This window comes from Lepidochelys olivacea (genome assembly GCF_965140295.1).
Source record: "Lepidochelys olivacea isolate rLepOli2 genome assembly, chromosome: 23".
Taxonomy (NCBI): domain Eukaryota; kingdom Metazoa; phylum Chordata; order Testudines; family Cheloniidae; genus Lepidochelys; species Lepidochelys olivacea.
Window position 1 is genome coordinate 13,119,704 of NC_140433.1, and position 23,256 is coordinate 13,142,959.

At 59.9% G+C, this 23,256-nt stretch overlaps 1 protein-coding gene across 1 annotated transcript in view; it reads right to left on the reverse strand.

Annotated features, from left to right (window-relative positions):
- Positions 1–1,487: 1,487 nt before the first annotated feature.
- LOC311511724 (alpha-1B-glycoprotein-like) overlaps positions 1,488–23,256 on the reverse strand; it is a 28,123-nt gene continuing 6,354 nt past the window's right edge. Inside the window, exons 3-16 of the mRNA XM_084612545.1 lie at positions 21,852–21,971; positions 16,558–16,593; positions 15,480–15,773; positions 14,448–14,732; positions 13,020–13,364; positions 8,749–8,784; positions 7,451–7,741; positions 5,915–6,205; positions 4,259–4,549; positions 3,715–3,822; positions 3,120–3,147; positions 2,741–2,790; positions 2,176–2,213; positions 1,488–1,947 (exon numbers count right to left, since the gene is read on the reverse strand). Coding sequence (XP_084468671.1) covers positions 1,798–1,947; positions 2,176–2,213; positions 2,741–2,790; positions 3,120–3,147; positions 3,715–3,822; positions 4,259–4,549; positions 5,915–6,205; positions 7,451–7,741; positions 8,749–8,784; positions 13,020–13,364; positions 14,448–14,732; positions 15,480–15,537 — 1,971 coding nt within the window. The 5' untranslated portion in view covers positions 15,538–15,773; positions 16,558–16,593; positions 21,852–21,971 and the 3' untranslated portion in view covers positions 1,488–1,797. The remainder of the gene's footprint in view (positions 1,948–2,175; positions 2,214–2,740; positions 2,791–3,119; positions 3,148–3,714; positions 3,823–4,258; positions 4,550–5,914; positions 6,206–7,450; positions 7,742–8,748; positions 8,785–13,019; positions 13,365–14,447; positions 14,733–15,479; positions 15,774–16,557; positions 16,594–21,851; positions 21,972–23,256) is intronic.

Sequence of the window (23,256 nt, forward strand, 5' to 3'; positions counted from 1 at the left end):
ACTGGGAGGAGTGGTAGATACGCTGGAGGGCAGGGATAGGATACAGAAGGACCTAGACAAATTGGAGGATTGGGCCAAAAGAAATCTGATGAGGTTCAATAAGGATAAGTGCAGGGTCCTGCACTTAGGACGGACGAACCCAATGCACCGCTACAGACTAGGGACCGAATGGCTCGGCAGCAGTTCTGCGGAAAAGGACCTAGGGGTGACAGTGGACGAGAAGCTGGATATGAGTCAGCAGTGTGCCCTTGTTGCCAAGAAGGCCAATGGCATTTTGGGATGTATAAGTAGGGGCATAGCGAGCAGATGGAGGGACGTGATCGTTCCCCTCTATTCGACATTGGTGAGGCCTCATCTGGAGTACTGTGTCCAGTTTTGGGCCCCACACTACAAGAAGGATGTGGATAAATTGGAGAGAGTCCAGCGAAGGGCAACAAAAATGATTAGGGGTCTGGAATACATGAGTTATGAGGAGAGGCTGAGGGAGCTGGGATTGTTTAGCCTGCAGAAGAGAAGAATGAGGGGGGATTTGATAGCTGCTTTCAACTACCTGAAAGGGGGTTCCAAAGAGGATGGCTCTAGACTGTTCTCAATGGTAGCAGATGACAGAACGAGGAGTAATGGTCTCAAGTTGCAGTGGGGGAGGTTTAGATTGGATATTAGGAAAAACTTTTTCACTAGGAGGGTGGTGAAACACTGGAATGCGTTACCTAGGGAGGTGGTGGAATCTCCTTCCTTAGAAGTTTTTAAGGTCAGGCTTGACAAAGCCCTGGCTGGGATGATTTAACTGGGAATTGGTCCTGCTTCGAGCAGGGAGTGGGACTAGATACCTCCTGAGGTCCCTTCCAACCCTGATATTCTATGATTCTATGATTCATGCAGGGGCCAGTATGGGGGAGCTGAGGGGACATTTTCCTCCGCACACGGCTGAATGGCAGCAAAGCTTCGTTCAGTGGAAAACAGCCCCCACCCCCCCGGGCCCCCTGCAGGGGGGATGCAGAACTGCCCTGCTCTGTGTCCTAGCAGCCGCACTGCTTCCCACAAGTGGTGATTCCCACGTCACCCAAGGGGCCCTTCCGGGGAAGTCGCAAGGGGGGGATTAGCTGTGGGGCTCTCCATGTGCCCACGTTATCTGGCCCAGGGTCCCGAGGAGGGGAACATCGGGGTCACAGGGTGATGCCCCCCCAATCTCTCGTACAGGCTTCCCCTTTCCCCCCACCCGGCTCACGGCGATGGATCCCCCAGCACAGTGGGGAAGGGACGACCCCATGGAGGGGATGTAAACAGCCAGCGCCAATTGGTCACAGGCATCAGACCCCTCTGCAGCTTTGTCCAGAGTCAGGCCGCGAACCATGGCGTCCTGGCCAATTGACGCCCTTCCCCAGAATGGCTGCAACCCAGCGCGGGGTGATGGGTCCAGGTATAACCAGCCCCTGCGCACCCCCCATCTCCCCCAGGTGTTACACACATTCCCGGCACAGGGGGGCTGTGGGGTGCCCAGGTTGGGCTGGTTTGTGGTTCTGTCTTTATTACAAATCTGGAAATTAACAGGATGCAAAATAACATAAAATCTGTCTCAATGTGTCCCCAACCCCTCCCAGTGCTGAGCCCCCCACACTTGCCCCCCACACGTGCGTCTGGGTGGGGCAGGGGGACAGCAGCTCAGTGGGATGGGGCCGCAGCAGGGGGAGGGCAGGGTCCCCCCTAAATCTTCCCTGGAAGCAGAGTTCTCGGGGCAGGTGCTGCAGGGGGGGTGAGTCTGTTGTCCCCTGGGGGCCCCATGGCTGCGGGGGGCTCTCACTGCAGGGCCCCCTGGCTCACGTTGATTGCGGCGTACATGCTGGGCTGGGCGGGCTCGGGGGCTGGGGCCAGAGCCCCCCGCTTGGTCTGCAGTGCCTGGCCGTCCAGCTTGGCGTAGGTGACTTCGTCAGCGCCGGGGTCGGGCTCCTGGGACACACAAAGCACAGGGTACACACACAGACAGACAGACACACACACACCCCCCATGGGGATCCCGTAAGCCCACCCCCCTCCCAGCAGCCCAACCCCCACCCCAAACCACCGAGTGTGCCAGGAAAGGTGTATGTGTGTGGGGGGGGGCTGTGAGGGGGCTGCTGGGGCCCATGTGGGGCAAGGTTGGGGGTCAGGCCCCATGGGGGAACAGGGGACACTTACCAGGGTCTGCGGCTCTTTCCCCTCGTCGATAGAGGCGTCTGCAGAACAGAGACACCCGCTGAGCTGCACCCCCGGACGGCCCAGAGCAGGACCCCACACCCAGCTCTGACCCCCCCAACCCAGCCAGGGGGTTCAGAGACCGGCACAGCCACCCCTCCCCCCAACCCACAGCATGGGCCATGGTCATTAGCCCCGAGTGACAGAGAGGAAAACTGAGTCACAAAGATGTCGAGGGGGTTACAGCGGGGGCTGGGGGCTGGGAGTCAGAAGGCCTGGGTTCTCGCCCTGGCTCAGGAGGAGAGTGGGGTCTAGACTAGTGGTTAGAGCAGGGGGCTGGGAGCCAGGAGTGGACGGGGAACTAGAGCGGGAAGGGAGGGTGGCCCCAGGGAGATCCTGGGAGTCCAACACTCTCAGCTGACACCGGCTACCTCTGGGACCCCCTCCTTAGTTCCGCCCAGCAGCAGCTGTAAATCAGACCCTGCCCCATATGGGTGGAGCCCCCACAAGCCCCGTCCCTCCCTGGGGTCCTGCCCCACCCTGGTACCCCCTTGGGTGTGTTACTCACAGACGGGGCCTTGCTGAGCCGATGCCTTTAATGCCCCCATAGGGCTGGTGCTAAAAGAGAAAATCCCCTTGTAAATGTCATATCCCCCCACCCGCGGGGAGATTCCTCAACACATCCAGAGAGCGCCCCCAGGCTGCCTCACACTGAACCCAGTTCCCTGAGCCCCCCTTGCCCCAACCACCAGACCCCACCCCACCCCGCCTTAACCACTAGACTCCACTCCCCTCCCAGAGGCAGATACAGAACCCAGGATTTCTGGTCACCGCCCACTCCCGGCTCTAACCACTAGCCCCACTCCCCTCTCTCAGCCGAGGAGAGAACCCAGGAGTCCTGTGACCCAGGCAAATGGATCCGGAGCGGGAGGGGCCGGAGTTCCTACCTGCTGGGTCTCGGTGCGGCTCCTTTTCCTGCCGAGGGACACAAACAAGAAACCTCCATGAGCCGATCGGGATCCCCCGGTCTCAGTGCCTGGCCACTCACCCCCCACAGGGCAGCAGGGATGGAGGGTCTGGGGGGGTCCCCTCTGCTGCTGGGGCTGAGCCTGGATCCCTGCTGGGCTGAGCTGGACCAGCAGGGGGCAGCGTAACACTGTAGCATGTGCCGGGGGGAGGGGCAGATTAACTCGCGGGGCGGGGGGGGGCAGGAAGGGGGCCTTTCCTGTTCCCAATCCTCCCTCTTTAGTGACTCGTGATAACGAACCTGATCCAGGCCGGTTGGCTCCTCTGTCATCCCAGGTACCGGAGAGGCATGGTGCCGGCAGCTCGTTATACGGGGACCCCACGCCCGGCGCTGAGATGCGGCCACCTCTGGGGTGGGACAGCTGCGGTGTACAGGGGTTACACACGCAACAGTGCCCTCTGCTGCGCCCCCCTGCTCCTGGGCTTTCCCGGCACAGTCCCCCATCCAAGCCGTGACCCCATCCCGCCCTGCTTAGCAGCAGGTTTAACCCTTCCCTCGCTGGGCGGGGCACTTACTGGCTCGGGTTTTTCTGAAGCAGACGAAGGCCACAAGGAGGAGGAGGAGGAGGACAGCGGCTGCCGCGCTCACCCCGGCGATGATGGGCGAAGTCAACAACTCTGTTCCTGCGGGAATAGAACCAGGGTCCGTCAGGGCTGGGGGAGGGGCTGAAATAGTGCCTCAGTGGTCGCCCCACCCCCACCCCGCAACTCAGCATCGATTGTCAGGGTCATTCTGGGTGCGGAGAGGGAGATTGTTTGTGGCTGGGGCCGGTGCCGGCTGGGCAGCCCCTGAGCCCCAACTCCTCTGTGCGTCCCCAGAGCAGGGGCAGCCCGGGGAAGCATCCCCTGGCAAAAGCCCCCTGCTCTGCAGCTCCCCCTGGGAGCAGGGATCCCCCCTCCCTCAGCCTTGAACCTCCAGCAGCTGCTCCCCAGCCAGATGTCCCCACCTCTGAGCCCAGGGCAGAGCCTGGCTCCGAGCACGTCCCATCAGTGCGGAGTCCCCCCGAGGATCCGGCTGGGGGTGGGGCTGGGAGCGGGGACACTGAGCCGGGCCCCTCACCTGCTACCACGAGCTCCACGGGGTGGCTGGGCTGCGAGGAGACGAAGGGCTCTGACCAGGGCCGGTAGCTGCAGCCGTAGCTCCCTCCGTGCTGCCGGCCCACGGTGGGGATGCGGAACTCGGCCCCGTCCCCAGCAGGGTCCATGTGTCGCGGCGGGTTCAGGTCTCCAGCCTTGTGCAGGAAGAACCTCACGTCCCGGCGCTGCCCCCGACACCGGATGGTGACGTCTGCCCCTGGGGCGGTGACCCCAGTGGGGCTCAGAGAGATGGAGGGTCTGGGTAAGCTGGGATCTGCGCACGGGAGACAGGCTGTGAGAGTCAAGCCCCCCAGGGCGCCGGGTGCACACGCGAGTGGCTAGTCCTGCCCGGCCACGGCTCCATTGCTATTTTCAGCTCCATCAGAGCTAGCCCGGCTGCCGCCCGCCGGCCCCCCGCTGCAGGGCAGACACCCCACAACAGCCCACAGCTCTGGGGTGACCCTGGGGGGACGGCTCCCTGCCTCCGGCCTGGCCTCAATCAGGGCCACGCTCGTCTGGGCAGGGGACAGAACTTCCTCCGGTGCCGGACCCAGGGTGCAGGACGAGCTCTCCCAGCACCCAGGGACCCCCCAAACCTCCCCTTGTATAAGTACTTGTATAAGTAGGGGCATAGCAAGCAGATCGAGGGACGTGATCGTTCCCCTCTATTCGACATTGGTGAGGCCTCATCTGGAGTACTGTGCCCAGTTTTGGGCCCCACACTTCAAGAAGGATGTGGATAAATTGGAGAGAGTCCAGCGAAGGGCAACAAAAATGATGAGGGGACTGGAATACATGAGTTATGAGGAGAGGCTGAGGGAGCTGGGATTGTTTAGCCTGCAGAAGAGAAGAATGAGGGGGGATTTGATAGCTGCTTTCAACTACCTGAAAGGGGGGTCCAGAGAGGATGGCTCTAGACTGTTCTCAATGGTAGCAGATGACAGGACAAGGAGTAATGGTCTCAAGTTGCAGTGGGGAAGGTTTAGATTGGATATTAGGAAAAACTTTTTCACTAGGAGGGTGGTGAAACACTGGAATGCGTTACCTAGGGAGGTGGTGGAATCTCCTTCCTTAGAAGTTTTTAAGGTCAGGCTTGACAAAGCCCTGGCTGGGATGATTTAACTGGGAATTGGTCCCGCTTCAAGCAGGGGGTTGGACTAGATGACCTTCAGGGGTCCCTTCCAACCCTGATATTCTATGATTCTATGATTCCCCACCTCTGGCTCCAAGGCCAGGCGCCCTCCTCCGGCCGGCCTGCTCCCTTGTCGACCCGGGTCAGCGTAGCCATTGACCCCCCCAAACCGACCCTCTGCGGTGGGCACAGACCTGCCCCAGGGAGAGGACGAGAGAGAATGACCCACCCGTGACAGCCGGGGCCCCGTCGCTTAACGCTCGACTGGCAGGAGCCCCGACACCGCGGTGACCAGGGCAGCGTCAGACCATGTGCAGGGTAGGAGGCTGCTCTCCCCTAGCTGGGAACCCCCCAGTGACTCCGTCCCCGCTCCCCGGCCGGGCGTCCCCTCTGCTGGGCCCAGGGCTCAGGGCAGAGCCTGGCTCTGAGTGGTTCATTGGCGTGGAGCCCCCAAGTATCCAGCTGGGTGTGGGGCTGGCAGCGGGGACACTGAGCCGGGCCCCTCACCTGCTACCACCAGCTGCACGGGGTGGCTGGGCTGCGAGGAGACGAAGGGCTCTGACTGGGGCCGGTAGCTGCAGCCGTAGCTCCCTCCGTGCTGCCGGCCCACGGTGGGGATGCGGAACTCGGCCCCGTCCCCAGCAGGGTCCATGTGTCGTGGCGGGTTCAGGTCTCCAGCCTTGTACAGGAAGAACCTCACGTCCCGGCTCTGCCCCCGACACCGGATGGTGACGTCTGCCCCTGGGGCGGTGACCCCAGTGGGGCTCAGAGAGATGGAGGGTCTGGGCAGGCTGGGATCTGCGCACGGGAGACAGGCTGTGAGAGTCAAGCCCCCCAGGGCGCCGGGTGCACATGCGAGCGGCTAGTCCGGCCCGGCCACGGCTCCATTGCTATTTTCAGCTCCATCAGAGCTAGCCCGGCTGCCGCCCGCCGGCCCCCCGCTGCAGGGCAGACACCCCACAACAGCCCACAGCTCTGGGGTGACCCCGGGGTGATGGCTCCCTGCCTCCGGCCCGGCCACAATCAGGGCCACGCTCGTCTGGGCAGGGGACAGAACTTCGTCCGGGGCCGGACCCAGGGTGCAGGACGAGCTCCCCCAGCACCCAGGGGCCCCCCAAACCTCCCCACCTCTGGCTCCAAGGCCAGGCGCCCTCCTCCGGCCGGCCTCCTCCCTTATTGACCCGGGGCAGCGCGGCCATTGACCCCCCCAAACCGACCCTCTGCGGTGGGCACAGACCTGCCCCGGGGAGGGGACGAGAGAGAACGACCCGCCCGTGACAGCCGGGGCCCCGTCGCTTAACGCTCGACTGGCAGGAGCCCCCACACCGCGGTGACCAGGGCAGTGTCAGACCATGTGCAGGGTAGGAGGCTGGTCCCCCCTGGCTGGGAACCCCCCAGTGACTCCGTCCCCGCTCCCCGGCCGGGCGTCCCCTCTGCTGGGCCCAGGGCTCAGGGCAGAGCCTGGCTCTGAGTGGTTCATTGGCGTGGAGCCCCCAAGTATCCAGCTGGGTGTGGGGCTGGCAGCGGGGACACTGAGCCGGGCCCCTCACCTGCTACCACCAGCTCCACGGGGTGGCTGGGCTCCACCCAGGTCTTCGGATCTGAGTCGGGGGGATAATAGCAGGTGTAGCTGCCTCCCTCTGCCTGGCTTACTTTGGGGATGGGAAATGTGACCCCTGCCCTCACCCCGGCCCCCTCCCCGCTGGGGCTCAGGGAGATGGAGAGTTTGGGGGAGCTGAGATCTGGAGTGGGAGGGAGACGGGGCGTGAGACAGACCCCGGCACGGCCACTGCACCCCGTCCCCAGCATGGAGCTTCAGCGACGGGGCAGAGACAGGGTCAGGGTCTCCCCTGGGGTCCAGGCCACTAAGGCACCAGCCCAAGATCTCCTCCCTCCCCATCTTTGGGTGGCTGAGATCTCCTCCCCAACCCAACCTTCACTGGCTGGACGTCCCATCCGCTGGGCACCAGGGCTCGCTGAGACCCCCCCGGGGTTTGGCTGGGGGTGGGGCTGGGAGCCGAGGTGCTGGGCTGGGCCCCTCACCGGTTACAATGATCTGCACAGGGTCGCTGGGCTCCGAGTAGGCAGCTGATTCTGTTGTGTAGCTATAACGACAGGTATAGTTGCCCCCGTGTTTCCGTCTGGTGCTAGTGATGGGAAATTCAGCCTCAGAGCCAGCAGGGTCCATGTAATTCACATAGTTCTCCTTTCCAGCCTTGTAGAGGACGAACCTCATGCCCTGGCCCTGATGCCAACACCAGATGGTGACGTTTCCCCCCACGGGGATCACCCCACCGGAGCTGACGGAGATGGACGGTTTGGGGTAGGACCCCTCTGGATTCACAAACAAACAGGCAGTAAGTCGGGGTGACACAAACCGCGTCCGTCTGACACAGCAAGGGGGGAAGGAGATTTCCAGTCTCGGATTCCTTCAGTTCTCCAGGGTCAATTCAGCCCTGCCCCCGCTGCAGTCAGGAGTGACTCCGGACTGACCCCGGGGGCTGAGATCAGAATCACCCTCCTGTTTCTCTAACTTTGTAGCCCAGCGGCAGCTCTGCTGGGGTTGGGCTGAACATGGATTATTCTTTAAAATATTCTAAAAACCACATTTCCTCCAATTGTCCAGCAATGTGCTGTACACCGGGGGAGAGGAGGGAGGGGGTGCTTTCATGGGACACATTTGGGTCCTTTGAGCAAGAGGCTCCCAGAACAGGCCCCCCAAAAAAACATGTGTTTGCAAAATCCCCTGATTGTTCTAACATTTTCCGGCCCATCCCTGGGGCCCAAACTCCGGCTCTGCTCCGGCCCAAACCGCTCTCAGCCGCTGGGAGCTCTGCTCTGCCCGGTGCCGGGGGCCCCTTTGGGGACGGGATATTTCCAAAGCCATTCAGGGGACGTTCCGAACGCCAGGTCGGGCTGAGCCTGACCCACGAGCAAAGCGGTGACAGGTGCGTGTGCAGCAAGCCGAGGGTGAGACACAACAAGTGCCTTGCTCCAGTCCCGCTGTGTGTCCCCTTCTTACAGCCCTGCTCTGACTGACCCATTCCCCGGGGCTACGGCCAGCTCCCTGGGCACAGTTCGGGGGCGCTGTGGGGTGGCTGGTGCCTTCACTCTGTATTTCCTGGGGGGCAGAGCTTTGAGTGCAGGCAAATTCTCCCTGTGTGGTGCCCATCCCTGTAATGAGAGGGGTGAGGTCTCAGTCCCCACCTCTGGGTGTGGGAGGGAGCACAGGTCAGACAGGATCATCCCTTTAGGGGATCTTTGCCCCTCAACCCCGATCCACGTCCCTCATCATTAATGTGGAAATTCCCCCAGCTGCCCCATTCCCCAAAGATACTCACCTCCCGACACCCCACTCCGGCCGACCAGCCAGCAGCCTGGAAAGGAGACGGGCCATTAGGGACCAGATCCTAGAGTGACTGGATCCTACACCCTGGACTCAGATCCCCACATGGGCACACGCCAGGGTCTCGGATCCCCCTTCCCCCATGGGGAACTGTGACGCAGCAGGGAGGGGGGAGTGTTGCCCTGGGAATGTGGCAGGGGAGTTTCACTGGGGATGGGAGACCTGAGAGCCTGTCACCTGAGCCAGGAGGGGGAGGGGGAGGTAACACCTCTGCCCGGGAATGTGGACAGAGGCTACAGGATGGAGCCTGCAGGGGGGGGAAGGGGGTTTGGTTTCAGTTTGGGGCTGGGTGGAGGAACGCAGGGAACCCCAGGGCTGGGGTCTGAGCTCCCTGCTCCCCCAGAAGGACTGGACTGAGGGGTCCTGGTTGTACCCACAAGCTCTGTTGTGGACTGTGTTCCTGTTCTCCAATAAACCTTCCGCTTTACTGGCTGGCTGAGAGTCACAGTGAATCCCAGGAAGAGGGGTACAGGCCCCGGACTCCCCCACACTCCATGACAGGAACATACCCTGGTCTCAGATTCACCCTCCTGTGGGCACACGCCCTGGTCTCAGATACCCCCCCATAGGCACACACCCTGGGTGTGTCTGATACTCACCGAGGAAGAGGACGGTGAGAGCAGACGCCATGATGGGGCAGTGGGGGGCCCCTCAGCTCTCCCACAACACCCCACTGCTGAGCTCCACTGAGCCTGAGACCCGAGTGTGAGCGGAATGAGGAACTGCGCCGGGGGCTGCAGCCCCAGGAAGCCCGTGATGTGCTTGGCCCCTTTCTTCCCATCAGATGGTTCCTCTGCAATCTCCAGCCCAAATCTACCGCTGTCAGAGCAAAGCCAGCTCCCTGCAACACCCACCAAACCACATCCCCTCCTGCAGCTGCCTGGTCCCCCCCGCACCCCACATCACCTCCCAGCCCCACATGGGAGCTGCCCAGTCCGGGGACCAGCTGGGAACGGGGGAATCTCAAGTGGTGCCCAGGCTGCCCTGACCTTTTCCAACAGGCCCGTCTAGCCTCCCTGGAGCCGCAGATGAGAGCAGAGGAGGGATCCCCCCCACATACACACAGTGCCCCCCACGGAGTGACCCTCTCCCGTGGAGCAGGGCAGAGGTTCCTTCCTGACCAGGCTGGGGCCAGTGCCTGCCCTGGAGCATGAGGGTGGAGGGACCTGCCCAACCTCCCTTCCAGGTAGTGGCGCTGCAGACGGGACAGAGGGCTGGAAGTCTGGGGGGTGGTTTTGGGCCCCTGTGAGGTGGGGAGGGACGGATACATTTAGATCCTAAGTTGCTGAAGCAGCAGCTGAAAAATCCATGAAAAGGGGAAGTGTGTCCAGAGCCGGCGCTCACTTTCTTTTTCTGTTACTGCCACTGCCAGTGAAACTCAGCATCAACTTGATTCCCTGGCAGCGACCCTGTAATATACCCCGGCTCTGGGAGGGGACTGGGGTCTAGTGGTTAGAGCAGGAAGGGCGCAGCACTCCCCCACAAACAATCCCATCTCCCCTAGGTGTGACATACACTCCCGGCGCAGGGAGAGGGGGGCTGTGGCTACCTGGGGGGGCTGGTTTGTGGTTCAGTGTTTATTACAAATCTGGAGACTAACAGGATGCAAAATCACATAAAAGCTGCCTCAATGTGTCCCCTCCCTGTCCCGGTGCTGAGCCGTCCCCCAGGTCCCCAAATATTGTTCTGGGAGGGGAAGGGGGACAGCAGCTCAATGGGATGGGGCTGCAGCGGGGGGAGGGCAGCCTGGGGCATCCCCCCTAAATCTTCCCTAGAAGCAGGGTTCTCTGGGGCTGTCGCTGCAGGAGGGTAAGTCTGTTGCCCCCTGGGGTCTGGTGCCCCATGGCTACGGGGGGCTCTCACTGCGGGGTCCCCCAGCTCACATTGATCGCGGCGTACAGGCTGGGCTGGGCAGGCTCGTGGGCAAGGGCCGGGCTCCCCGGCTTGGCCTGCAGCACCGGGCCGTCCAGCTCGGCGTAAGTGAGTCCGTCGGCTGCAGGGTCGGGCTTCTGGGGCTGGGAGGGGAGAGAGTCACTGGGGCGTGTGTGAGTGTGTGTGAATCCACCAACACCCCAACACACCCACCCCTGCAACCATAGAAGATCAGGGTTGGAAGAGACCTCAGGAGGTTCTAATCCAACCCCCTGCTCAAAGCAGGAGCAACTAAATCATCCCAGCTGGGAGCCACCTTAAAAACCCTCGAAGGAAGGAGATTCCACCACCTCCCTAGGGAACCCCTTCCAGTGCCTCACTGCCCTCCTAGTGACATAGTTTTTGCTAATAAACTCCCCCCACCTTACCCTCAAAAATGCAATTTGAGGCGTTCAAAAAGAAAACCAACTGCCTTTTTTGCTTCGGGCGGTGCAGTTGCGTGCACCGCATGTCATGACGTTTCAGATTTGGAGCTCCATTCTGCAAGAGGGGTCAGCATCTCTCCAAAGCGGGCCTCTTGTGAAATAGCCTCGTACGGAAAGAATAAAGAGACAGAGAGGCCCTCCCGTCACAGACAAATAAATGAACATAAGAAATCTGCAGCTCACATGGCGGCTGAAAAAATTCAAGCCAGGGCTAAGAGAGAAACTCTTTTTCCTCTGACTGCTAAAAGCGAAGAAGCAGCATTTGAAACTACTGCTCGTGTATTCCGAAGAGCCGACTACATTGCCAAAACGAATCGACCCCACAGTGGCCACGAGAGCCTCACTGACCTGCAGCAAGTCAACGGATCGGAAATGGGGCATTTGTTGCATAGTAGAATAGTTTGTGTAGACATCATCAATCACGTAGCCACTGAAATGAAAAAGAGAATTGCCAACACAATCATCGACCATAAGGGGAAAAAGACAGTACTTGTCGACGAATCGGCTACTCTCGCTGGCAACTCGACTCTCATCATTTTTTGGAAACCCAGCAGAGATGGGATCATGAGGCCTCTTACGTTTCCTCCGGACTTGATCGAGCTCCAAGCGCAAGAGCAGCAGCCATTAAAGGGGAAGTCTTGAAATGCTTGCTGCATTGCGGGTTCACTAAAGAACTGTTATTGGAAGTGAGGGTCAGCTTTTGTGGTGACGGTGGAAATGTGACATTTGGAGTCAAAGCTGGTGTTGGAGAACTACGACAAACGGACTTTCCTAAAGTGATATTGTGGCATTGTCTCAACCACAGACTGGAACTTGCTGTTGATGAAGCTTGTTCAGACCCTGGGTCTGTGTTTGCAGCAGGCTTGAGTGTCTGGCTTAACAAGGCAGGGTTCTGGAGGCCCAACTGGCAGAGAAAAAGGGCTCAGAGGTACTTTCAGCACATCAGGGGACAGTCCCAAGGGGATCTCTGTGACTGAACCCATCACACCACTGTCAGGTTGGGAGCTGTTTCAGGGGAGGGAATCTCTGAGGCAGGAGTGTTTGGGAGCCGAGGGGTTTGTGTCGGCATCTCAGCACCCCACAGGGAAGCCACTTGTCCCCCGGGGAGATTCTCTTCCCTGCACAGCCAGATCCAGGATCTTGGAGGCACAGAGAGATGGCAGGTTAGAGGGGCCCGTGTTGGCCTGGGCCCAGCCCCTGGGGGGAGCAAGGAGCACAGAAGGGGGGGGTCATCTCACCTAGGGTGCCCCCCTCGGGCGGCTGTAATAGGCCTCTGCCAGGATCAACCACAGGACGAGCAGGACCAAGGCACCCAGCCCCAGGTGGGCAATGTTGGTGTAGGAGAAATACGTGGGGGGCTGATGCAGGGGGAAGGGAAGAGTCACTTGGTGGCTCGGACGGGGAGTTCAGCAGCTGGCTCTGCCCCAGGAGTGGAGCCCCCAACCCCCTGTCCAGCAGATCCGGCTCAGCCCCCCTCTTGGGGTTTCCCAGACACTGTGGCTCTGGGGCCTCCCTGGGGCTGGACCCCCAAAGGGGAGGCTGTGTCCTACTGCCCCAGGGGGCTAAGCCTCAGTTCCCCAGTGAAGGGGACTCCCAGGTGGACCAACTGCCCCCTGAAACACCGGGCACTCCAGCCCCGGGCCAGGGGATGGGGACAATCAGAGCCTCAGGGTCTTAGCCCCCAACAACAGGGAACCACCTCAGCTCCCTCTCCCCACAGAACCCCTCTGTCCACCCCCACAGGTACCTCTGCCCCAGCCTGTCTGCTGCGCAGTGAGCCCATCCCCAGGGTATCTTGGCTGCTGCCAAACACAGCCAGGCAGTGCGCGGGGGGAGGCTGGAACATCACCTGCTGCCCCCCACAGTTGGGCGGTGGCCAGGGCCCTGGGGACCAGGGCGCAGCCAGAGGCAGAACATCTATTCGGGGGAAGGTCAGGGGGTCCCCTGACACCCCAGAAGGGCTCTGTTCGGGGCCGGTAGCTGCAGCCGTAGCTCCCTCCGTGCTGCCGGCCCACGGTGGGGATGCGGAACTCGGCCCCGTCCCCAGCAGGGTCCATGTGTCGCGGCGGGTTCAGGTCTCCAGCCTTGTACAGGAAGAACCTCACGTCCCGGCTCTGCCCCCTGACACCGGATGGTGACGTCTGCCCCTGGGGCGGTGATCTCAGTGGGATGGAGGGTCTGGGTAAGATGGGATCTGCACACAGGAGACAGGCTGTGAGAGCCAGACCCAGGGACTCACCCAGCCCCAGTCTCCCCAGCCCGGGCAGATCCAGGGGTCCTGGACAGAGATTCTCTCCCAGATCCCAGAGTCCCCCTGACCCAGAATCCCGGCCCTGCAAGCTGCGCTCCCAGCCCCACAGACACCGAGCCTCAGCTCCCTCGTACTTGGGATCCTCATATGCCCGTGTCTGGCCCTGCCTCATTCCCTGAGTCCAGCCTGCCCTGAACACAGAGCGACTCACAAGCTTGTCTCTGGCGTCCGGCTCCGCAGAGCACATGCTCCACACAGGAAGGGAGTCAGCCCCCTGGGAGGCAGGAAGGGGTCTTTATCCCCATTCTACACAGAGGGAAACTGAGTCACAGACAGATTCACTTTCCTTCGTGAGCTCCCAGGGGCGGGGACTGTCTTTTCACTCTATGTTTATGCCGCGCCTGGCAAAATGGGGCCCTGATCATGGGGGGGGGGCCCCTACATGCGCCCCTAACACAAGGGATGCAGCACTATTGAGGCCAGCATTTGCAGAAATCTCCACTAACTGTGGGCGTCCCGGTTTGTGGGCACTCGGCCTGAGATCCCCCAAGATTGAGTCGTCCCCGTCCCCCCCCTCAAGGAAGGACACTTTTGAAAACTGTGATGTGCTCCCATCACACAGAGTCTGTGGCTGCGCCAGGAGCTGGGCCAGATCTCCTGGGTCCCAGCCCAGAGCCGTGTCCACCAAGCCCCCGCTTCTCCTGCAGCCCCTGCCTCATTCAGCCCCGGCTGGGGCCTGGAGAACAGAGGGGATGCCATCACGGGATTAAATAGCGACTCACGGTTCCTACGCACAAGGGGCAGCGTTAAAGTCGCCTCCCTGCCCCGAGCCTCCAGGGGCTGCTGCTCCTCCCTGGCTGGGGAACCCCCCAGTGACTCTGTCCCCGCTCCCCAGCCGGGCGTCCCCACTGCGGGGTCAGGGCTCAGGGCACAGCCTGGCTCTGAGGGTCCCATTGGCACTGAGCCCCCGTGAGGGTCGGGCTGGGGGTGGGGCTGGGAACGGGGACGCCGAGCCGGGCCCCTCACCTGTCACTGCCAGATCCACGGGGTCGCTGGGGGACGACACGGCGAACGGCTCCAATCTGTTCTGATAGGAGCAGCTGTATCTCCCGCCGTGCTCCCGGCTCACGTTGCTGATGAAAAACACAGCCCCAGACCCACTCGAATCCACAGCTGGGAAATGGCGTCCCTCTTTGTTCAGCACGAACCGCACGCCCTGGCGCTGCCCCCAACACCAGACGGACACGGCTCCCCCCAGGGAGACCCCCCCGCTGGGGCTCAGGGAGATGCTGGGTTTGGGGTAGCTGGGCTCTGCAGGGGGAAGCAGACAGGCCGTGAGACGCAGGCCCCGTCACCCAGTCCTGGGACCCGTCCTCACCACGCGGCCTCCGTGGGGGTCAGACCCGGCAGTCCTGGGGACGGGCTCCTGGATGCCTTTCCACAGGGGCCCAGAGTTTCCTCTGAGCCCTGGGCTAACAGCATGAGACACGGAGCAACCCCAGCCCCTGGGGGCCAGAGCTCTGCTCCCTAGCGGGTGACAGGCCAGTCCAGTCTCTAGGGTCCATTCACGCCCTGGCTTCTCTGCTGGGGGGGCTGGGAGCCAGGACTCCTGGGTTCTCTCCCCAGCTCTAGGAGGGGAATGGGGTCTAGTCAGTGAGAGCAGGGCAGATGGGGGCCAGGACTCCTGGGTTCTATGCTCAGTACCACCACTGACTTGTAGGGGACTGTGCAAGTCTCTACTATCCACTGAGGTTTATAACCTTCAGCTCCGCCCATCACCCCGTAACTGATGTGTTACCTGGAAAAAGCCCCCCTGCTCTGCAGCTCCCCCTGGAGGCAGGGATCCCCTCTTCCTCTGCCCCAGATCTCCAGTGGCTGCTTCTCCTCCCTGGCTGGGAACCCGCCAGTGACTCCATCCCCGGCTCCCCACGTCCGCTCTGCTGGGCCCAGGGCTCAGGGCAGAGCCTGGCTCTGAGCGTCCCATTGGTGCAGAGACCCTGAGGGTCTGGCTGGGTTTGGGGCTGGGAGCCGGGCCGCTGAGCCGGGCCCCTCCCTCACCTCCTACAATGATCTCAACGGGGTCGCTGGGATATGAGCAGCGATTCTGATCCGTCATGGAGCGATAGTCACAGGTGTAGGTCCCTCCATCTTCCCAGCCGACACTGGGGATGGGAAATTCAGCCACGGTCCCATCAGGCACCGTCTGCAGCTGCCGGTCAGGGTGTCCAGCTTTACGCAGAAAGAACTCCCAGCCCGGATATGAACCCTCACAGCGGATGGTGACGCTTCCCCCGAGCGCCACCACCCGGCTGGGGCTCACCCAGACAGTGGGTTTGAGAAATTCACGCCCTGCTTTCAAGAAGAGACAGGAGTCAAACAGGAGAGACACCCCATCCCCTCCTCCCCCCGGCCCCAATTCAGTCCATCCATCATTCAGCCTCTTTAGGAGTCTGCCCCTACCCGGGTTGGCACTGCCTGCCCATGGGGCTCGGGGGCAGGGGGTTCACCCTTTGTAGCTCAGGACCCGGCTGCATGAGAGATCACCTGCCACTCCAGCCCCACCCGAGGCCAGCCAGGGAGCCTGACCTGTGGGCCCCCTGGAACTCTGCCCCCAACCCCGGGGTTGGAAATACAGTCTGTGACCGTCAGGAGTCACACAAGACCCACCTTTCCCCAGGCCTTGGGAAGGGTGGGGGGGCTGGGCTGTGAGTGCAGGGGAGGGAGCTGTGGGGGGTGGATCTGGGGGCAGGGGTGGATCTGGGGGGTTCTCCCCCACGACTGCACTGACCATGAATGTTTTGGTTCCCCTGAGGGGATCTAGAGTCCACGGACGGGCGCTGTTAGTGTTTGTATGAGCTGAAATAAATCCACGTGTTGTCCCCCACAGCCTGTGGGGGCAGGACATTGAACCAGGGGATGGTTCCCGTCTGCTTCGTCAGACCCCGGGAGCCAGATTCTGCTTCTAGTGACTCCATGGGGTTGGAGGCGGGGTGCACAGAAGAACAGGGCTGGTTCTGAGCTGACAGGGGGAGTTTGGGTTGAGTTTTGGGGAAGGGCTCAGTTGTTCTTTTCCCCACCTCATGCATCCCCTCTCCCGTCCCTGGTGTTATCATCTTCCCCACAGACCAAAACTCACCTCCCCGCACCTCGCTGTGCCTGGCCAGCCAGCAGCCTGGAAAGCAAAGTGGAGTTAGGGGTCACATCCCAGAGAAAGTGGATCCTATACGTTGGTCCCAGATCCCCCACATGGGTATCCGCCCTCGTCTCAGATTCCCGCCCCCCCATAGACACACGCCCTGGTCTCAGATCCCCACCATGGGCACACGCTCTGGCTGTCTCCGATACTCACCGAGGAGGAGGAGCGTGAGAGCAGATGTCATAATGGGGCAGTGGGGGGCCCTTCAGGGCTGCCTCTTACACCCCGGTGTCCAGCTCCACTGAGCCTGAGGCCCGAGTGCGAGCGGAATGAGGAACTGCACCGCGGGCTGCAGCCCCAGGAAGCCCGTGATGCGCTTGGCCCCTTTCTTCCCATCAGATGGTTTCTCTGCAATTCCAGGCCAAATCTACCACGGTCAGAGCAAAGCCAGCTCCCTGCAACGCCCAGCAAACCACATCCCCTCCTACAGATGCCCGGTCCCGTCCCCCCATCACCTCCCAGCCCCACATGGGAACTGCCCCATATGGGAGCTGCCCCATCCGGGGACAAGCTGGGAAAGGAGCAATCTCAAGAGGTCAAGAGGTGCCCAGGCTCAGGCTGCCCTGACCATTTCCAACAGGCCCATCTAGCCTCCCTGGAGCAGCAGCTCAGAGCAGAGAAGGGATCCCCCCGACACACACACAGTGCCCCCCCCCCCGCCATGGAGTGACTCTCTCCCATGGAACGGGGCAGAGGTTCCTTCCTGACCCGGCTGGGCCCAGCGCCTGCCCTGAAGCATGAGGGTGGAGGGCCCTGGCCAACTTCCTTCCCAGGTTGTGTCGCTGCAGATGCTATTCTTAGCCAAGTGGTGTGAGACAGAGACAGAGATGGGACAGAGGGGCCGTGGGTTCTGGCCCTGGGGAGGGAGGGATAACTTTAGATCCTAAATTGCTAAAGAAGCCACTGAAAAATCCATGAAAAGGGGAAGTGTGTCCAGAGCCAGCGCTCACTTTCTGTTTCTGTTACTGCCAGTGAAACTCAGCATAAACCCGACTTCCCGGCAGCGACCCGGTAATATATCCCAGTTCTGGGAGGGCACTGGGGTATAGTGGTTAGAGCAGGAGGGGCCCACTGCCGCGTCCATCCCCCCTGAGCAATCCCATCTCCCCTAGGTGTGACACACTCCCAGCGCAGGGAGAAGGGGCTGGGGGCTACCTGGGGGGGGTCTGGTTTGTGGTTCCGTGTTTATTACAAATCTGGAAATTAACAGGGTGCAAAATAATATAAAAGCTACCTCAATGTGTCCCCTCCCACTCCCGGTGCTGAGCTCCTCCTGGCCCCCCACATGTGGGCCTAGGCAGGGCAAGGGGACAGCAGCTTGATGGGAAGGGGCTGCAGTGGGGGGAGGGCAGCGTTCCCCCTGAATCTTCCCTAGAGGCAGAGTTCTTTGGGGCTGGCACTGCAGGGGGGTGAGTCTGTCGCCCCCTGGGGGCCGGCGCCCCATGGCTGCGGGGGGCTCTCACTGTGGGGCCCCCGGCTCATGGCGTACACGTGGGGCTGGGTGGGCTCGGGGGCTGGGGACGGACCCCCCGCTTGGCTTGCAGCACCTGGCCGTCCAGCTCGGCGTAGGTGAGTCCCTGGACACTGGGGTCGGGCTCCTGGGGCTGGGAGGGGAGTCACTGAGGTATTCGTGTGTGTGCACCAACCCCCCCCCCCCGTCATAAATATAAAGGGGAGGGTAAACCCCTTTGAAATCCCTCCTGGTCAGAGGAAATCTCCTCTCACCTGTAAAGGGTTAAGAAGCTAAAGGTACCTGACCAAAATGACCAATGAGGAGACAAGATACTTTCAAAAGCTGGGAGGAGGGAGAGAAACAAAGGGTCTGTGTGTCTGTCTATATGCTGGTTTCTGCTGGGGATAGACCAGGAATGGAGTCTTAGAACTTTTAGTAAGTAATCTAGCTAGGTATGCGTTAGATTATGATTTCTTTAAATGGCTGAGAAAAGAATTGTGCTGAATAGAATAATTATTTCTGTCTGTGTATCTTTTTTGTAACTTAAGGTTTTGCCTAGAGGGGTTCTCTATGTTTTTGAATCTAATTACCCTGTAAGATATCTACCATCCTGATTTTACAGGGGGGATTTCTTTATTTCCATTTACTTCTATTTTTTTATTAAAAGTCGTCTTGTAAGAAAACTGAATGCTTTTTCATTGTTCTCAGATCCAAGGGTTTGGGTCTGTGGTCACCTATGCAAATTGGTGAGGCTTTTTATCCAACATTTCCCAGGAAAGGGGGGGTGCAAGTGTTGGGAGGATTGTTCATTGTCCTTAAGATCCAAGGGTCTGGGTCTGTAGTCACCTAGGCAAATTGGTGAGGCTTTTTACCAAACCTTGTCCAGGAAGTGGGGTGCAAGGTTTTGGGAAGTATTTTGGGGGGAAGGACGCGTCCAAACAGCTCTTCCCCAGTAACCAGTATTAGTTTGGTGGTGGTAGCGGCCAATCCAAGGACAAAGGGTGGAATATTTTGTACCTTGGGGAAGTTTTGACCTAAGCTGGTAAAGATAAGCTTAGGAGGTTTTTCATGCAGGTCCCCACATCTGTACCCGAGAGTTCAGAGTGGGGGAGGAACCTTGACACCCCCCAACACACACACACACACACTGCAATCCCAGCTGATGATCCCATAAGCCCACCCCCCTCCCAGCAGCCCAACCCCAAAGGGGGGGGAGGTTTCGATGTGAGGGGGTTCCTGGGGTCCATGTGGGTCAAAGTTGGGGTCAGGGGAACAGGAGACACTTAACCGGGGTCTGCGTCCGTTTCCCTTCGTGGATGGACAGAGACACCCGCTGAGCTGCGCCCCCGGCCGGCCCGGAGCAGGACCCCACACCCAGCTCTGACCCCTCTGTCCAGCCAGGGGGCTCAGAGATGGGCACAGCCACCCCTCCCCCACCCCACAGCAACGGAGACACAGAGATGGCAGCAGAGTCTAGGGGCTAGGGCGGGGGAGGGGGGCTGGGAGTCAGGACTCCTGGGTTCTCACCCTGGCTCTGGGAGGGGAGTGGGGTCTAGTGAGCCAGGAGTGGGTGGGGATTTCCTGCAGGTCACTGGCTGGGAAGGTCTGATGGAGAAGTGAAGGGGAGACACACAAAGCCCCGGGCCTGGGAAGGGAGAATGGGGGGGCACACAGAGGGAGTCCCTGAACTAGAGGGGGAGGGGAGGTGAGTGTCCCCCAGGGAGCAGATGGGGAGGGAGGCAAGAAGCTCAGCTGACACTAGCTACCTCTGGGACCTTCTCCTTAGTCCTGCCCAGCAGCAGCTGTCAATCAGGCCCTGCTCCATGTGGGTGGAGCCCCCACAAGCTCCACCCCTCCCCAGGGATCCTGCCCCACTGTTAGCCGACGGCCAAGGATGTTTGGTGAGGTGCCAGCTATGCCCGTTTATACCATCCGTGACTTTAACCGCTAGGACGCACTGTCCCTTTGCGGCGGGCAGCCCGGGCTAGGCTGACGGATGCCCCAAGGTCCTAACCACCCGTGACTTTAACTGCTAGAGCTCAGAGCTCCTTCGCAGCGGGCAGTCAATACTGACTGACAGGTGCCCCAAGAGTTTGCCCCGTGGAGGCGGCACAACTCAACGCTAGGCTCTTAGTACTCTCACCTAATGGCCAGGCTTTAGAGCCAAAACGGCTGAGGTTCTTTAATTGTGTTGGCTGCTTTACAGTAAACCAGAGAAAACAAGTCAGGCTTATGCATAAATGGTTACCAAAATTTATTAAGCTAGATTCTAATCATGTGGTTACAAAATTGCTAGTGCCTACTTATTTAAATGTAGAGATGTTACACACACAAACAAGTTACAAAACTGAAGCCACAATCCCAAAGAAAGAAAACAAAGTATAGAGCTCTATTTCAAAATATGTGTACACTGAGGAAGTGAGCTGTAGCTCACGAAAGCTCATGCTCTAATAAATTGGTTAGTCTCTAAGGTGCCACAAGTCCTCCTTTTCTTTTTACTAAAGATAGGAGATCAGGTGTGGGTGCTTCTTACCCTCCTTGCATCTCTCGATTCCAGTGGTGCCAAGCCAGGATCGGTCACTCAATTCCGCGGAAAGACAAATAAGGAACAAGGCGTAGGGACCCTCTTAGCTGCAGAAGCCTTGGGAGGCTGTCACTTATCTGACCAGCAGATAGATAGTGAAAAGCACTCAAAAATCATGGTGCTGTAGGTCCCCTACTTATACCTCTGTACTCCTTTATTCTCTTTCTCCTTTCTTATGCCAAATTGAGGCTGGTCTGTCGGGGTGACGCCAGCTTTCGCAAGAGTAGTTTACACTTGCAAAGGAGAGAAACAATAAGTGTCGACTACTGGACATTTCTTTTATCAGGGTAAATATTTTCCCACCTAGGATGTTGGTGTGTGTGCATCACGCTATTTAGTAGGGGCTAAGAGCCATGTCTGTCACAGGGCCTCTGCCTGCTGTGAGCTTAATCCTTGTATCTGTTCCCAGAGGCACATTGTAGCAGCACACCTGTGCTTTCACAGCTTCAAAGGCTGTGCTAGAATATATGTTAAGTGCCCTGTTCCTGCTTCCTCCTGTGTTTCCAGCAATGCTGGTCTGAGGGTGGGGGGGCTGGCTGTCTGGCTACACCTAGCTGATCACTGGTCCTGAGAACACCGGAGAGGAATGTCACAGACACAAACCAGAATCCCCCATGAGCTGATTGGGAACCCCTGGTACCAGCGCCCGGCCATCACCCCCTACAGGGCAGCAGGGATGAGGATACCTGGGGGTGTTCCCTCTGCGGCTGGTGCTGAGCCTGGATCCCTGCTGGGCTGGGCTGGACCAGCAGGGGGCAGCGCAACACCATAGCATGCACCAGGCAGGGGGCAGATTAACTCAGGAAGCTTTTCTTGTCCGCAGTCCTCCCTCGTTAGTGAGTCGTTATAAGGAACCTGATCCATAGGCCGGTGGCTCCCTTGGCATCCAAGGTACCTGAGAAGCATGGAGCCGGCGGCTCGTTATACAGGGACCCCTTGCCCAGTACTGAGATGCAGCCACCTCTGGGGTGGGGTGCGGGGGCTTGTTATATGGGGACCCCGCACCCAGCTCTGTCATGTGGCTATCTCTGGGATGGAACAGCTGTGTTTGTACAGGGATTACTCACACAGGGCCCCCTGCTGAGCCCCCACCCAGTTCGTTGGCTTTCCCGGCAAAGTCCCCCATCCAAGCCGTGACCCCATCCCACCCTGCTTAGCGGCAGGTTTAACCCTTCCCTCGCTGGGCAGAGCACTTACTGGCTCGGGTTTCTCTGAAGAAGACGAAGGCCACGAGGAAGAGGAGGCCGGCGGCTGCCACGCGCACCCCGGTGACGATGGGGCTGGTCAGACCTAGAGCTGCCGGCGATTCCGATCCACCTGGGAAAGAGCAGCAGGCCGTGAGTGCCGGGAGCGGCTGGTCTGTTCCCACCCCCAGCCCCTCCCACCCCAGGCAGCACCCAAGGGGCTGGGACTCCGCAGGGCAGAGGCAGCAGAAAATTCTATGGGGAGGATGTCAGGGGGCTCCAGGGCACCAAGTGGGGTCAGAGCAAGGAAGATTTGGGGGATTTGTAGAGCTAGGGGGCGCTGGGCTGCAGGGTGGGGGGCTCGGTAGGGGGCACTCTCCCGACCAGTCAGGGCTGGCCCGACTAGCGCAGCGCTATGGGGCACTGTCTGATGCAGCCTGGCTGTCATTTCCAGCCCCCCCTCCCCCAACAGTGCCATGGCACCGGCCAGGCCTGGCCGCACCGCCTCAGACCAACGGGCCCATCTAGCCTGGTATCCCGCCTCCCATACTGGTTGCTCCTGGCTGCTTTGCAGGGAGCTCCAGGGTACTGCTGTGACCACTGATGGGCCCAGCTGGCCCCAGAGGAAGCCTCCGGCTGCTCCTTTCGAGGCGGGTTCGTGTGTGAAGCAGGAGTCTTCGCTCCCCTCCCAGATCCATCGGTGCGGGAGATTCATTGGATTGATCATCAGGGTTATTTCCAGGGGGGAGGGGATGGATTTTCGTGGCTGGGGATGGTGCCAACTTGGCAGCCCCTGGGCCCCGACTCCTCTGTGTGTCCCCTGAGTGCGGGCAGCCCGGGGGAGCATCCCCCTGGGAAAAGCCCCCTGCTCTGCAGCTCCCCCTGGGGGCAGGGATCCCCCCTCCCTCTGCTCTGAATCTCCAGCGGCTGCTGCTGCCCCCAGGCTGGGGAACATACAAACACCCCACAGTGACTCCGTCCCTGCTCCCCGGCCGGGCTTCCCTGTGACAGAGTGGGAATTTGCTGTAAATAATTTGTACAAATACCATGTTTGCCTCAGTTTCTCCTCTATGTTGGATGGTTGTGACATTACGAGTGTAATATTAATATCTCATTGAAAGGTGACACAGGGCCAGAAAGAGTTAATTAACTCACAAACTGACATGACCCACGGCCGAACTTTAGAGACTGGTTCGGAAGAGATGTAAGGGAATAGAGTTTTGAAATGCCAGCCTGCATTGTTAGAGATGGAAGGGGAGATGTTTGCTCAGGTCTTGTGATGTGAGCAAACGAGTCTTGTCTATGGCTGTAGCTTTGATTCAAAGATCAAAAAAGGAATATTAACATTTAGGAAGACACTTGAGTGAAACAGTATTATTGTCTATATGTCTCTTTGAAGGTTGTGGTAACCTGTATCT